The sequence below is a fragment of the Panthera onca genome, chromosome F1 (genome assembly GCF_046562875.1).
Source record: "Panthera onca isolate mPanOnc1 chromosome F1, mPanOnc1 haplotype 2, whole genome shotgun sequence".
In the NCBI taxonomy this organism is placed as follows: Eukaryota; Metazoa; Chordata; class Mammalia; order Carnivora; family Felidae; genus Panthera; species Panthera onca.
Genome location: NC_138355.1, coordinates 35,946,987 through 35,959,685, shown reverse-complemented (window position 1 = coordinate 35,959,685; position 12,699 = coordinate 35,946,987). Strand labels below are relative to the sequence as shown.

General features: G+C 44.1%; 1 protein-coding gene across 4 annotated transcripts in view; it reads right to left on the bottom strand.

Annotated features, from left to right (window-relative positions):
- Positions 1-365: 365 nt before the first annotated feature.
- IRF6 (interferon regulatory factor 6) overlaps positions 366-12,699 on the bottom strand; it is a 39,799-nt gene continuing 27,465 nt past the window's right edge. For 3 of the 4 annotated variants that reach the window (XM_060643936.3, XM_060643934.3, XM_060643938.3), the window contains exons 4-9: positions 10,508-10,712; positions 9,124-9,252; positions 6,919-7,077; positions 5,454-5,846; positions 4,646-4,764; positions 366-3,536 (exon numbers count right to left, since the gene is read on the bottom strand). In XM_060643936.3, coding sequence (XP_060499919.1) covers positions 3,312-3,536; positions 4,646-4,764; positions 5,454-5,846; positions 6,919-7,077; positions 9,124-9,252; positions 10,508-10,712 — 1,230 coding nt within the window. In that variant the 3' untranslated portion in view covers positions 366-3,311. Of the gene's footprint in view, positions 3,537-4,645; positions 4,765-5,453; positions 5,847-6,918; positions 7,078-9,123; positions 9,253-10,507; positions 12,100-12,699 lie in introns of all 4 variants that reach the window. The other variant, XM_078440863.2, reaches the window with a different exon arrangement.

The window sequence follows — 12,699 nt, the reverse complement described above, 5'->3', positions numbered from 1 at the left end:
AGTTAGAGGAATTCAATTTCCTGACTTCACATAAGAGCAGAGGTGCAGAGGCTTTTCAATCTGCTCAACAAGAAGAAAGTGTGATTTCGCTGAAGGTTTAACGCTCCTAACTGCCAGCTAAGAATTTCTTGAGAAAGCTCATCTGAGGAAATGGCCCAGACTCCATGCTCCATGGGCGGGACAGATGCAGAGGGAACTGCAGGCTCCTACACTGGACGTTGGCACTCCTGGCTCTACCGTGGCGGGGTCTTCAGCCGGTGAAGAGAGGCAACTATGGAGTAAGGATGAGGCGTGCCAGCATGTAGGAACCCCCAGGCTAACACTGGTCCTTAGCTCAGAAGGAGTCAGAAACAGAGACTAGGAACTAATTTGAGGATTTTTCCTTCGCCATATTTATTTTATTTTCCATGGTGGGTTAGCAATAAATCTGTAAGATGAAAGGCTTCCTTAGTTCATTCATTTATTCTAACAACAAATACAGTTGACCCTTGAACAACCCAGGTTTTAGGGGGTGTACACAGGAGATACTCTGTGTATAACTTTTGACTCTCCCAAAACTTTACGAATAGCCTACTATTGACCAGAAGGCTTTCTGATAATATAAGCAATTAGCACAAATTTTTATTATAGCAACATGTATTATATACTGTATTCTTACAATAAAGCTAGAGGAAAAAATGCTAAAAAAATATATGAGAAAATACGTTTATAGTACTCTACTATATCAAAAAACAATCTGAGTATAAATGGGCCTATGCAGTTCAAACTTGTGTTGTTCAAGGATGTTATATTTGAGAACGTACTATGTACCAGGCACTGGCAACAAAGTCCAAGACAAACAGTCCCTACTTTCAGCAATTTTGTAATCGAGCAGGACACAAATGCTGAGCAATTACCAGGGAACAGATTATTCTGCAAAAGGAAGTATAGGATGCTTTGGGAACATAAAACCAGATACCTAATTATATAGGGAAGGAACAGCCCAGATCCAACACTTGCTCCCCCAATTTACCTATAGTGTTGTGTTTTGTTTGGTTTTGAACTTTGAGCTAACCTGGTTTGGTGGGGTGGACAGTGAACAAAAAGAAGAGCTGGTGACACCATCTAATTCCCTTTCCACTCTTGAGCAACGTGGACACAAGGAAGTAGAACACATCAAGAGTGTGTCGCCACTAAAGGAGATAAACACTCTCCCAAGAAAGATACACCTCGTATCTATCAATCCATCGGGACCAGAGAAGGAGAACTGAGGGAGATCAGTGGACAGCACTGCACTCTCCCAGCGTTGTAAAAACAATAGAAAACATGGAAGAAACCAGGCTGTCTCATGAAGACCACATAGAACCACTCATCCATTCCTCTGACATGTTTGTGAATTTTTTATTACAGTCACATACTGGAAGTTTGATCCTTCTTGGCCCTTCAAAACACAATTTTCAACACCTTTGCCAGCTCATATTATCTGGACCCCCAGCCAGATGGACAGATTGGCTATTAGCCTCTCCAAGAATAAGGGAAAAGCACTACCCAGATCTAGCAGTTGCCCTCCCAGTTTACCTACAGTGGGTTCTTTTTAACTTTGAGCTGGGCAGGTATAGACAGAGGCAGCCAGACACAAAGACCAAATCCTTCACGTCACCCACTCAACAAAATGATCAAAAAATATAAAGGTTCTATACCTTGCATGTTTTCTAGTTTCTAGAAGCCCAACTTCTGCTCACAGATCAGCACCTGACATTTACCCAGATTTCTCTTGGTCATACTTTAGTAACAGCAGATCCTACTAGGTCCCTTAGAGACCCTAAAACCACAGCTTTAGCATTCTAAATAAGTCCCACTGCCACCTGTGACTGAATTGAGCCTAAGGCTTTTGAAGCTGCCTGACTTTTCAGCTAGCTCAACTTCAGTAGCAAATGGGGGATGGCCTGGTTTAAGTGCAGCACACTAGACAGGGGTTTTCTTATTATGGCCTGGCATGGATAGGCATCAGTATTCAAGAGGATTAGGGGCCTGCAACCAGAGATTAACATCTTGTTCTCCATTTAGGTTTTAGAGTTTCAATTATGCTTGTCTTTAAAAAAAAAAAAAAAAAAAAGGTTGGGGGGTAGGACAGAGAGGTCAGGGATGGAGCAAAAGTTAACAGATAAGACCAGTCTGTGGCAGCCATAGTTGCAGTGTTCTACACCATTCTTCACCTGAGTCCTTCACGCCCAGCCACCTCCACAAGAAGGGAGACAAGCAGGTTTGGGCCAGGTGAGCCTTTTGCAGAAGAGCACAGCCTAGTCCTCCTTCACTTTGGCCTTAAAACTGAATACCCCATTTTTCCAACAGCAAAAAATCCAAAGGGTAGTAAAATTGTAAAAGTTTCCAAACAAGAACGAAGTGTCCCTGTTGTAGTCACGAGTTTGTCCTACATGGCCCAGCGCACTCCCAGGTCTTCCTCAAAGAAAAAAAGGAAAAAGAGCTCTATCTTTTCTGAAGAGTACCACTGAGTCATATACTCTTAACTACACCCGCCCCCGCACCCCCCCCCCCCACCACAGTGTTATTTGAGTGGTGGCAAGGTAGATACCGGACAACAAATTCTGCACAATCCCTAGGCCTTCTGTTGACAGATTCCCTTTAGAAGCTCAGTTTATGAGGCTTTACTCCACAGACCAGGTGACTTTCAGACTTTGGCACATATTTCTATTTAGATATCAAGCTTGGTTCCTAAGCAACTAGCCAGTTCCCCTCCCTCTCTCTTACCCCGTCAGGGAGCCAAGCTTACTATACTAGCAGAACAGGTCAAACGGTGATCAATCTTGGACAAATCAGTGCTTGAGGGAACTTTAATAAAAGGAAAAAAAATAGTGCTAGAACAATGCAGAAGGGTTCTGTTCCAGGCAGTTTTTTTGCCTTGTACAAGTAGAATGAAGTTATCAGGCCAGAGTTTTAAAGCTGGCATTGTTTCAGGCATTGTTCCGCCCCTTCACTTTACAGTAATGAATCTGAAGCCTAGAGGTTAAATAACTTGGTAGTTCAAGGTCATACCACTGAAGGAGAGGTGCAGCTAGAAGGCTGGTGTCCAAACTCCCAGGTCAAATCTCCTACTACATTACACTAACATGGGGAGGTTTAAAAAAGAAAGGGGGGATATGAAGGGTGATTTTTCCATAAATTAAATCAACTTTAAAAGTCAAGCGTATGTGGAGAGTTGGAGACCATTGTAAGATCGTAAGAAAGGAGAGGTTTAAGAGCTGGTTAAATCTGAATAAAAAATATCCATATGTACAATACTGTAAAAAAAAAAAAAAAGATGTCGTTCATGATTACTGGGCTGGCAGGGCAGTGGGTAGTTGCATGCTGGGGGTAGGCTGCATGGGCTGCCAGCTTTCCTGGGTTTGGAGGATGCGGTACAGCTGTTTCAGCTGAGCAACGATGTTATCTTTGATGTCCGGAGTTGAGATCTGCAGGCGGACACTGCCACTGTCAAAGGACCGTGTAAAATCACCAGAAAACATCTCGTAGATCATCCGAGCTACCACCGGAATGACCTGTTCAGGACACAGAGCACACAATTATCTGGTGAAGAAAAGGAATTTTTAAATAGCAGGAGGGGGCGCCTGGGTGGCTCAATCAATTAAGCGTCCAACTCTTGATTTTGGCTCAGGTTATGATCTTGCAGTTTGTGAGTTCGAGCCCCACATCGGGCTCTGTACTGACGGTGCAAATCCTGCTTGGGATTCTCTCTCTCCTCCTCTCTCTCTGCCCCTCCCCCCCACCCTCCCCCTCGTCAAAAATAAATAAATAAAATTAAATAAATAGATAAATGGCAGGAGGGACTCAAGATCAAAGGAAGGACCAGTGAGGCCCTGGAGAAGTCCCAACTCTAATGTCTAGATAAGGGTACACCTCTGAACCATCCTGCCAAAATTCACTCTAGAAGAAAAAAAAAAAAAACAACCTGTATGTATCATCATACCACATGCCTAAGCAAACAGCTGCTTATTTAGCAAGACTTTTACCCACATTTCCTCTGTCGCCTTTTTGTACAAATCCAGGGACCAAACCCAAGTGGTCTTGCTGCCACTTATTAGAATAAAGTTACGTTCTTAAAAGGAACTCAGAAGGTTTTTCTAAGGGGCACCTGGGTGGCTCAGTCAGTTGAGCCTCTGACTTTGACTTAGGTCATGATCTCATGGTTCATGAGTCCAAGCCCCACGTCAGGCTCTATGCCTACAGCTCAGAGCCTGGAGCCTGCTTCAGATTCTGTGTCTCCCTCTATCTCTGTCCCTCCCCTCTTCTCTCTTTCTCTCTCAAAAATAAATAAACATTAAAAAATTTTTTTTAAAAAAGGTTTTTCTAAAAGAGATGGAAAGGATTATATCCTTCCCAGCAAGATTCTGATGTCAGTGAGGGAATGAAAGAGAAGATCTTCACTAAATCAGTCACCCACTTTGAGGACCTTGTATTCTCCAGCTTGGCCCTGCTTTAATAGGACCTACTTGGGTCTTGCAAAAAACAAAGCTTGAGTCGGCTACTCTATCTGATGGGATTAAAACCCACATAAGCTGATGGATCTTTGCTCAGCACAACCCTAGTCTTAGGGGCTAAAGCACTGGTAAAAAGGCAAAGAGTTGTTGACACATCCTTATCTCCTCACCTGAACCAAGATGAGTTTCCTTTCCAGGGGCTTCCCATCTGGCCATTCTTCCCCAAAGCATAAATAGATCTCAAATGGCGGCTGCTTCTCTATCTGTCCTTTCTGGTGGGCAATGAGATCTGTAGAAGGTGGAAGAGCAAGTTTGGTGTACTGGGTCCTTCCATATCCACTCAGTTAATACCATATTTTATGCTGTCCAATATGGTGACCACTAGCCACATGTGGCTATTACATTTAAATTAATTAAAATCAAATAGTTCTTTAGTCATATGAGTCACATATGCTCAACGGCCCCATGTGGGCTATAGTGGACAAGACAAATATACAACATTATCATTTCAGAGGGTTCTGTTGGACGTCACTGAACTAGACCTGAGGTTCAAATTATATTGTAAAATCCACATTTCAGTATTCTCCCTAAATTTGTCTGCTTGAATTTGCCACTCAGATATTTCCCAAATGAGAAGAGTATATCTTTTGCTGATTATGATGATGTCACCTTCCAAAGTTAAGGATAAGCTGGTGGCATTTGGTGGTAATGACAAGGCTGTCTCCCTCTTCTGCTATTAAAACAGCCACAACCAACCTAAAAATAGCTTCCAAGTACATAGCTTTGAAGTGGAATGCCCTTCTTTGTTGCCCAGGTCACTTTCAGTTTTCAGCACTAAAGTTCCCTTCTACCTTGACTTCCTCCAGAAGTAGTTTTTTATTAAGATCTTTGCAGATCCAAGAAGGGGGTGGGGAAGGGAAGGAGGAAAACCTTCCAGGGAGCAGTGCCCAACCATCAACCTTCTGAAAAATGACTTACCACTAAGGAATGTTTCCAGACAGAATAGTTTGACCTTCTTTTGTCTCTCAATCAGGTTGGGGGCAACAGGTGATGGGGCACATGGCCCAGACCAGTACACCTTGCACTGGCACAGCCTGATGGCATAAATGGCATGACCGCTGACCTCTAGGATCAGTCCTCTGTCCATGACATCTAGCAGTTTACTGGTGAACAGCTTCTGCTTCTCATTGGTGATGTGCTCTGGACCTGGGAACTTGACCTGCTCCAGGCTGACAGGACCGAAGAGCTCCTCTTGGTCAGGCATGGGACCCAGGTCCCCATAGAAGAGCCGGCAGCCCTGGGGGTTGCTCACCGTCATGGTCTGCCCATATTCCTTCCCACGGTACTGAAACTTGATGTCCAGGTCAGTCACTGCAAGGTGAGAGAGGACAGTGAGAGTCCTGCTCTGCTGCTCGGCCTGTCTATCCTTGAGACTCATGCAAGTCCATCAAGATCAGGCCAGTTTTCAACCAGCATTCAGGAAGGTCACTGCCATAGTTATCCTTCCTGTAATAAAGGGAGACATCAACCTACTCCTGGAATATTCAGTCAAAAGGCTGCCTTAAAGCAGACAGTTCAAGGTCCATGTATACTATCTCTGTTTAATCATCACACCCTAAGGGCTAGAATTTCTCCAGGCAGACTTCTGGGGCCAGTCTCCTCACTTATACTGACTTAAGTCTTCACATCAGGAAGCATTGGAAAGAGCTAAAAACCAAAGTATCTGGTTTGTGCCACATTTTTGGCTCATTTTTAAAGAAATTATCCCAGAGGAATAATAAAAAATACCAATCCATCTTCTGAAAACATATGAGCACACTCTGTGGATCTGTTCTAACAATTTATCATTAAAGGACACAGTTCACAGCAAAGTAAATTTTCACTCATCAAACCTCCATTGAACCTTATAGATCTCATCAAAGCTATTAGCCTCTTGGACAAAATGCTAGCACCTGCATCCCCACCCCCCACCCCATCCCCACTACCACCATGTACACTGTGAAAGGGAGATGGGACAATGACATTGATTCCTCATTGAGATCAATTTGTGTTCAATTCAGAAACATTTTCTCCCACTCAGCAGCCCCTCAAATTCTAAGAGCCTTCTTTATTGAATCCATGTTAATTCATCTTCTTATTCCACAACTGGCCTTGTCCCCAGATCTCCTAGCCAAACTGATTAACCTAGGCTTTCTACCCACCTAAGAGGTGAGTAGCCTAGAGCTGCAATGAATCAGAGCACTCCCATGGGCAAGTAGATATGAACTGATGTTTCTTTACTTCTTCCCTGGTGACTCATCAGCCAGCCAGGAACCAGACAGAGGCTGCCTGGAGGATAGGTAGCTACTCTATACATGGCAAATAAATGGAAGCAGAAGGTGGGGCAGGGAAGGGACTATAACAGGAGCTAAAGACCCAACTAGAAAGATCAAGGCTCACTTACTGGGGAGAGAGCTGATCCACAGCTCTGGAGAGCTATAGAAAGGCTGTATGGGTGCCTGGGGTACTTCCATTTCCAGAGGTTCAGTTTTAGGCCACACTGCTTCAGGGCTGCAGTTACCCACACTGCAGTTGCCCACACTGGCTGGTGCCATGGGAGAACCTAGAACAGAAGGATGCGGGTGAGCAGGCAGGGGTACCACATACGTACATCACCTGGTCTGAGGCTCTAAAACCTAACAAGGTCAACAGACAAGAGTCAAACACTGGACTATAACTTGGCGTGGCAGCAACCCATCAATGAATGATTCGCACAACTAACATGATAATAAGGTTCCCCTCCTTCTTCTGCTTCCTAATCGTATTAGTTCTCCCATAAACTCATCGTTCAGAAAACCTGCATTTGTTCATGATTAACAGACATGTGAGTCTTCTCTGGGGTTAAATTAGAATGGGCATGAATGAGAGGCTCCCTGTTGCAGATTTCGACCCCAGCAATTAAGTAGGAGTTGGCTGTCTTCAATACAATGAACTCAACTGAATTAATTGATTAGTTTTCAGTGTATAGAAATTCCATTAAAAACAAACAAATACTTTTAGATACACAAAACATCTGAAAGGATACCCCAAAACCTGAAAGGATCTCTTTCCTCCAGGGAAGATGAGCAGGAGGTTCAGAGACAGAAAGGAGGGAAAACCTTTTAACTGATTACCTTTGTAATAATCAATAAATTGATTCATTTGTACATCATGAATTTTAAACCACGTAAGACCACTATTTATTCAAAAGCATCTAGTCAAAGCTTTTTAAGAAAGATAGTGAAACACCCATCCTATTTTCCTGCTCTTGGCAGAGTTGACTCACTCCAAAGTCTACAGATTTCTCCTCCTAGCCTCACCTCTTAGGCATCTATCCTTCAACAATTCTTCCTCTGCCCCAACAGCTCTGAAATCATAGAAGTTAATGTTTCTTTGACCCTTTGTGCACAAGCCTGGTTAAATCTATGTACCCATTTTACTTTTTTGTTTTTAACAGACGTCCCACATCTTCCCAAAAAGGATCCAAGGCAGCCCGTTACATAAGGCCACACAACTTTAGTTTAGTAAAATATGAACAGAAATAGGAAATCAAGATCCTGGAAATAGGTTGCATCCTTTTCAGGGGTAAGAATAATAGAATAAGTCAGTCAAGGATTTGGGAAAGGATCTCACATCTCCAGGTATCCAACTCAAATCACTAAGTGGGAATGTAGCACGTGGCAAAACGGACCATGAAAAAGCTCAATGATATTTTTCTTTACTCATCACTTGGTTGTAAAGATATAAATGGCAGGTTAAGTGAAGGAGGGCAAGTGAACAGACAATAAGGGTTGTTTCTTGATTCTCAAAGGTAAGGGAATCACCTAGAGTAGGGTACTCCAAAAGAGCAAAGGAACCATCTCGATATATTAAATTCTCCAAATGGCACAAGTATCTCATTTGATCTATAGCAGCCAGATGGAATTAGAAAGGCAGTGACAAGCTTCTGAACTAAATGCATAGCATTTGCTCCTAGTCAAATGGACAGGCCAAGTGAAGATGCTGAAAAGCAATTCACCTCATGTTTGAGCTTCTTCAGAATGTGCAGTGGCAGAGTCACGACCTACCTTGTCACAGTGACCTTCCAATCTCTCATTTTTCCTGGGAAGCTAAATTCAAAAAGTCCATAAAGGAAGCAAAAAATCTCCTGCAGATAAATTCTAGCAAACCCTAGTATTAAGAGATGTAGAAATCACAAGATTCTCATGATATAGCCCTAGCAAAGTAGACCCTGTTAAGAAAGTGACACAAAATTCATACCAAGAGAAATAGTGAAAGAGTTTGCCTACAATTCATAAAAATGGTATCTGCTGCACTTGGGCTTAAGGAAAATTAGTGAAATTTATAACTGATGTATTTGTATATGGGATTGAGAACGGATTTGAATTTTTAATTTCTCTGAATTATGTGTAAGATTCAGATGTTCTCTAGGCCTGGAAGCCACCCTCTGGGATAACTGGGTCAGCAGAGTTCCTTTGTCTATGACCCCTACTTGCTAATGGACCAGCAGCTTGGCCACAGGACCTGGTCACTGCTCCCGGTGCCGTGGGGGCCGAGGGGTCAGCAGTTGCAAAGGCAAAGCCTCTTCCATCCTCCTCACTCTTCTGTACCACCTATCACACCCACTCACCATTGATGTTCAGGAAGGGGAAGGTGTCCTGGATGGGAACATGGTGCTGTGACTGGTCAAGCTCATCTTCCTCATCTTCTTCATCTACATCATTATCCTTCTCATCCCAAGGAGCAGATCCAGTGGATCCTACCCGAGAAACAGACACACAAGCCGCCAAGTGAGCCACTCAGGTTGCACTACCATCCTTGCTGCTGATCCACTGTCCATATTAGGTACTGTTAGTACAGAGGTTCCCCGGGTTCAGTGTGCTCCCTCCACATCCTAGCCAAAAAGAATGGGAACCAAAGCTGTATTAACCTCTGGCTCCAACTCCTATTGAGCCCTAACATGAGCTCTCTTCCCCTCCCCTACTTTTAGGACCTGCACGCCCTACTCCCCTTTCCTAGAAATCTCTTAATTCCTACTTTTGCTACACATTAACATCGCTTTTAAGGACTCAAGAACACTAACTTCTCTCCTTTAAGCTTAAAGCGAGGACAGATGCTTCCCTCTTGGCAGGGGCTCACTAGATTCATTGGAGGACAAGTCTAAATTGTCTGGCCTTTAGTTGGTGCTTGCCAGGCATTGGGTAAACAGGAGGATCAGGTGATATTCGCTTAGAAAAAGTATCCTACAAATTAAATAATCACTCATCCAACATTTACAGAGAACTTAATAGCTTTTAAATGTCATGTCAGTTGAGTCTTAACAATAGTCTTTGAAGTAGGCAGGAAAGATGAGAACCCAGATTTTACCATTGAAGAAACTGAGGCTCAAAGTTCACATGACTTGATTCGATGTTTCACAAGGAGCAAAGTGATAAGAGCCAGGTTCAGAATTCAAACCTCCTAAGGTTTAATTCCTCTATCTTCAAAACTACTTGACCTCTCCTCTCAGTGTTGAGTCCCAAAGGAAGCTCTTCCTACAGTAGGAATCTACATAGCCTCTATATTCTAATGCTTTAAGCAGTCAGGCTAGTGACTATTCCCCTAAGTGAACAAGAAGATTTTGTTGTCTTTACATCTTTTGTTCTCTGGGTCCTTCCTAGGGAAAGGCCTTCTTGCTTTTCCAATCTTAAACTTTGTAAGAGATTTGCAAGTCAACTATCTCTTTTTTATTTAAGTTTTTTAAATGTTTGTTTATTTTTGAGAGAGACAGAGCACAAGCAGGAGAGGGGCAGAGAGAGAGGAAGACACAGAATCAGAAGTGGGCTCCAGGCTCTGAGCTGTCAGCACAGAGCCCGACACAGGGCTTGAACTCATGAGCCATGAGATCGTGACCCGAGCTGAAGTCCAACACTTAATCCGACTGAGCCACCCAGGCGCCCCCAACTATCTCCTTAAGAGCCTAGCCCAGAACCTGGTTCACTATCCCCCCGTCTCCCCAGCAGCTGGGGCCTCACCTGGGTTAATGATTGACCCCTGAGGCTGGGGGATGTCACACACTTGATATATCTTCACTGGGTTCATGGGCACTTCCTTGGTGCCATCATACATCAGGTTGAATTCTCTGCTCTTGTTGAGAGCACAGCGGAGCTGGGCCTTCCATTTAGCCGGGTCAGGGTCATCCACTCCTTCCTGGTACTTCCCAGTCTCCACAGCCCAGGCCTGAAGAATAGGAAACTGTAGTGAATGCCTGCTGTTGCCCAGTACAAAGTGTACTCACCCTCTCCCATACAGACACACGCGCACACACACCCCTGCCTTGCTGCCCCACCATCCCAATCCCAATTTAGAGAGCCTGCAGCAGGAAACACCATCCTCAGGACCAGGCAAAGCAGGGCCTGAGGGAAATTAAGCCATAAGTAAACACAATCTTTTGAAAGGAGGAGCCTCATCTCAAGTGTTGATGCCAGCACCACCTGTCAATAGTGGCTGTAACAAGGGTTGAAAATAAAGAAAAGTCTGGAAAAAAATACAATTCACTCTTGAACACTATAGGGGTCAGGAATACTGACTCCTTGCACAGTCAAAACTCCACATACATTTTTAATTTTTTTTTATTTATTTTGAGAAAGAGATAGAGAGCGAGTGGGGAAGGGGGCAGAGAGAGAGAGAGAGACAGACAGACAGACAGACAGACACACAGACAGACAGAATCCCAAGCAGGCTCTGCACTGTCAATGCAGAGCCCAGTGAAGGGCTCAAACTCATGAACCATGAGACCATGATCTGAGCCGAAATCAAGTCAGACACTTAACCGACTCAGCCACCCAGGTGCTCCAAAAATCCACACATATAATTTTTGACTCCCCAAAACTTAACTACTACTAGCCTCCTGTTGACCAGAAGCCTTACTGGTAACAGTCGATTAACACATATTTTGTATATCATATGCTGTATTACAATGAAATAAGCTAGAGAAAAGACATGCTAGTAAGAAAATCATAAGAAAAGTACACAGTACTGTATTTGTCAAAAAAAAAATGCGCATATAAGCGGACCTGCACAGTTCAAACCCATATTGTTCAAACGTCAACTGTATACACCAAAATGCTAGTGGTAACTTTGGCTAGCAGGACTTCAGGTAAAATTTTTTGGCTTATTTGTTTTGACATTAATTACTTACAAGACAAAAGGAGATGGCATGTGATATGAAGAGTTTGGCCTTGCTGTTCCCTCCCCCCTACATCCTTCAATCTGATGCTTAAATAATTGTAGAAAACAAGTACCTTTAGGAATAAGAGCCTGTAGGAGGACAGGAAGCACACTCTGGGAGTTCAGCTGAACATTGAGGGCCTCATTCAGCTGACCCCATGTCCTAGTAAACCCCCACCCCCTGCCCTTCCCTAGTTCCTCAAAGTCCCACTTCACTGGAAATACTTTGCTGCAAACACCAGGGGCTGGTGGCATGAGCTAAAACCACTTTGGCTCCTCCTCTCTGGTTTTCAGTTTCCAGGTCCAATGGCATGTCTGTTTCCACTCACGGGATATCCACTCTCCCCGGCTGCTAATACAGTCTCAGATCTCTATGCTTTCTTCAGGACATCACGTTCTGATGCAGAGAAGGGGGATGTCATTAGCAGAGTAGTCAAGATCAGGAAGCACACACCAACTTGTTCAAGTGGACAGGGCACACGTCCAGTCCCAACTCTCTGCCTCTGCTTCTGACCTCAAGCTGAAATGGAAATGTCCTGCCCCATCCTTTGAGATCTCTGATCTCCCTCAGTCCCTCCCTGCAGAACCTGACCATCATGAGGAAGTTTCTTCCAAAACTAATTTAAATCCTTCTCTTCTAATTCCGGCTCACTTCTTACCATTTCCTCAGGCTTGGGGGCACCTGCATTTGTTTCGCACTATAGGATGAAGAGGTCTGCCCTAGGTGGCTGCACTGGCACCATTCCATACAGCTCCCCACAGGGGATTTCAACTTCATCCATCCCTAGGGTCTGGGAAGCACATCTCCAGTTGTGCCTGACTGCTGCCTCGCCACATTTACCTTTCCGTTTATTTGATCCCCTGTGCATTCTCCCACTCTGGCCCCACCCAGCTGGCGTGGACTGTGCTGACTTTGGCATGGGTCTTCAAGTTTCTGTGGCTCCCTAAATCCCTGCCCCTCCATGGAGAGCAGCCAGACTAACCCAGAAGCGCTGCC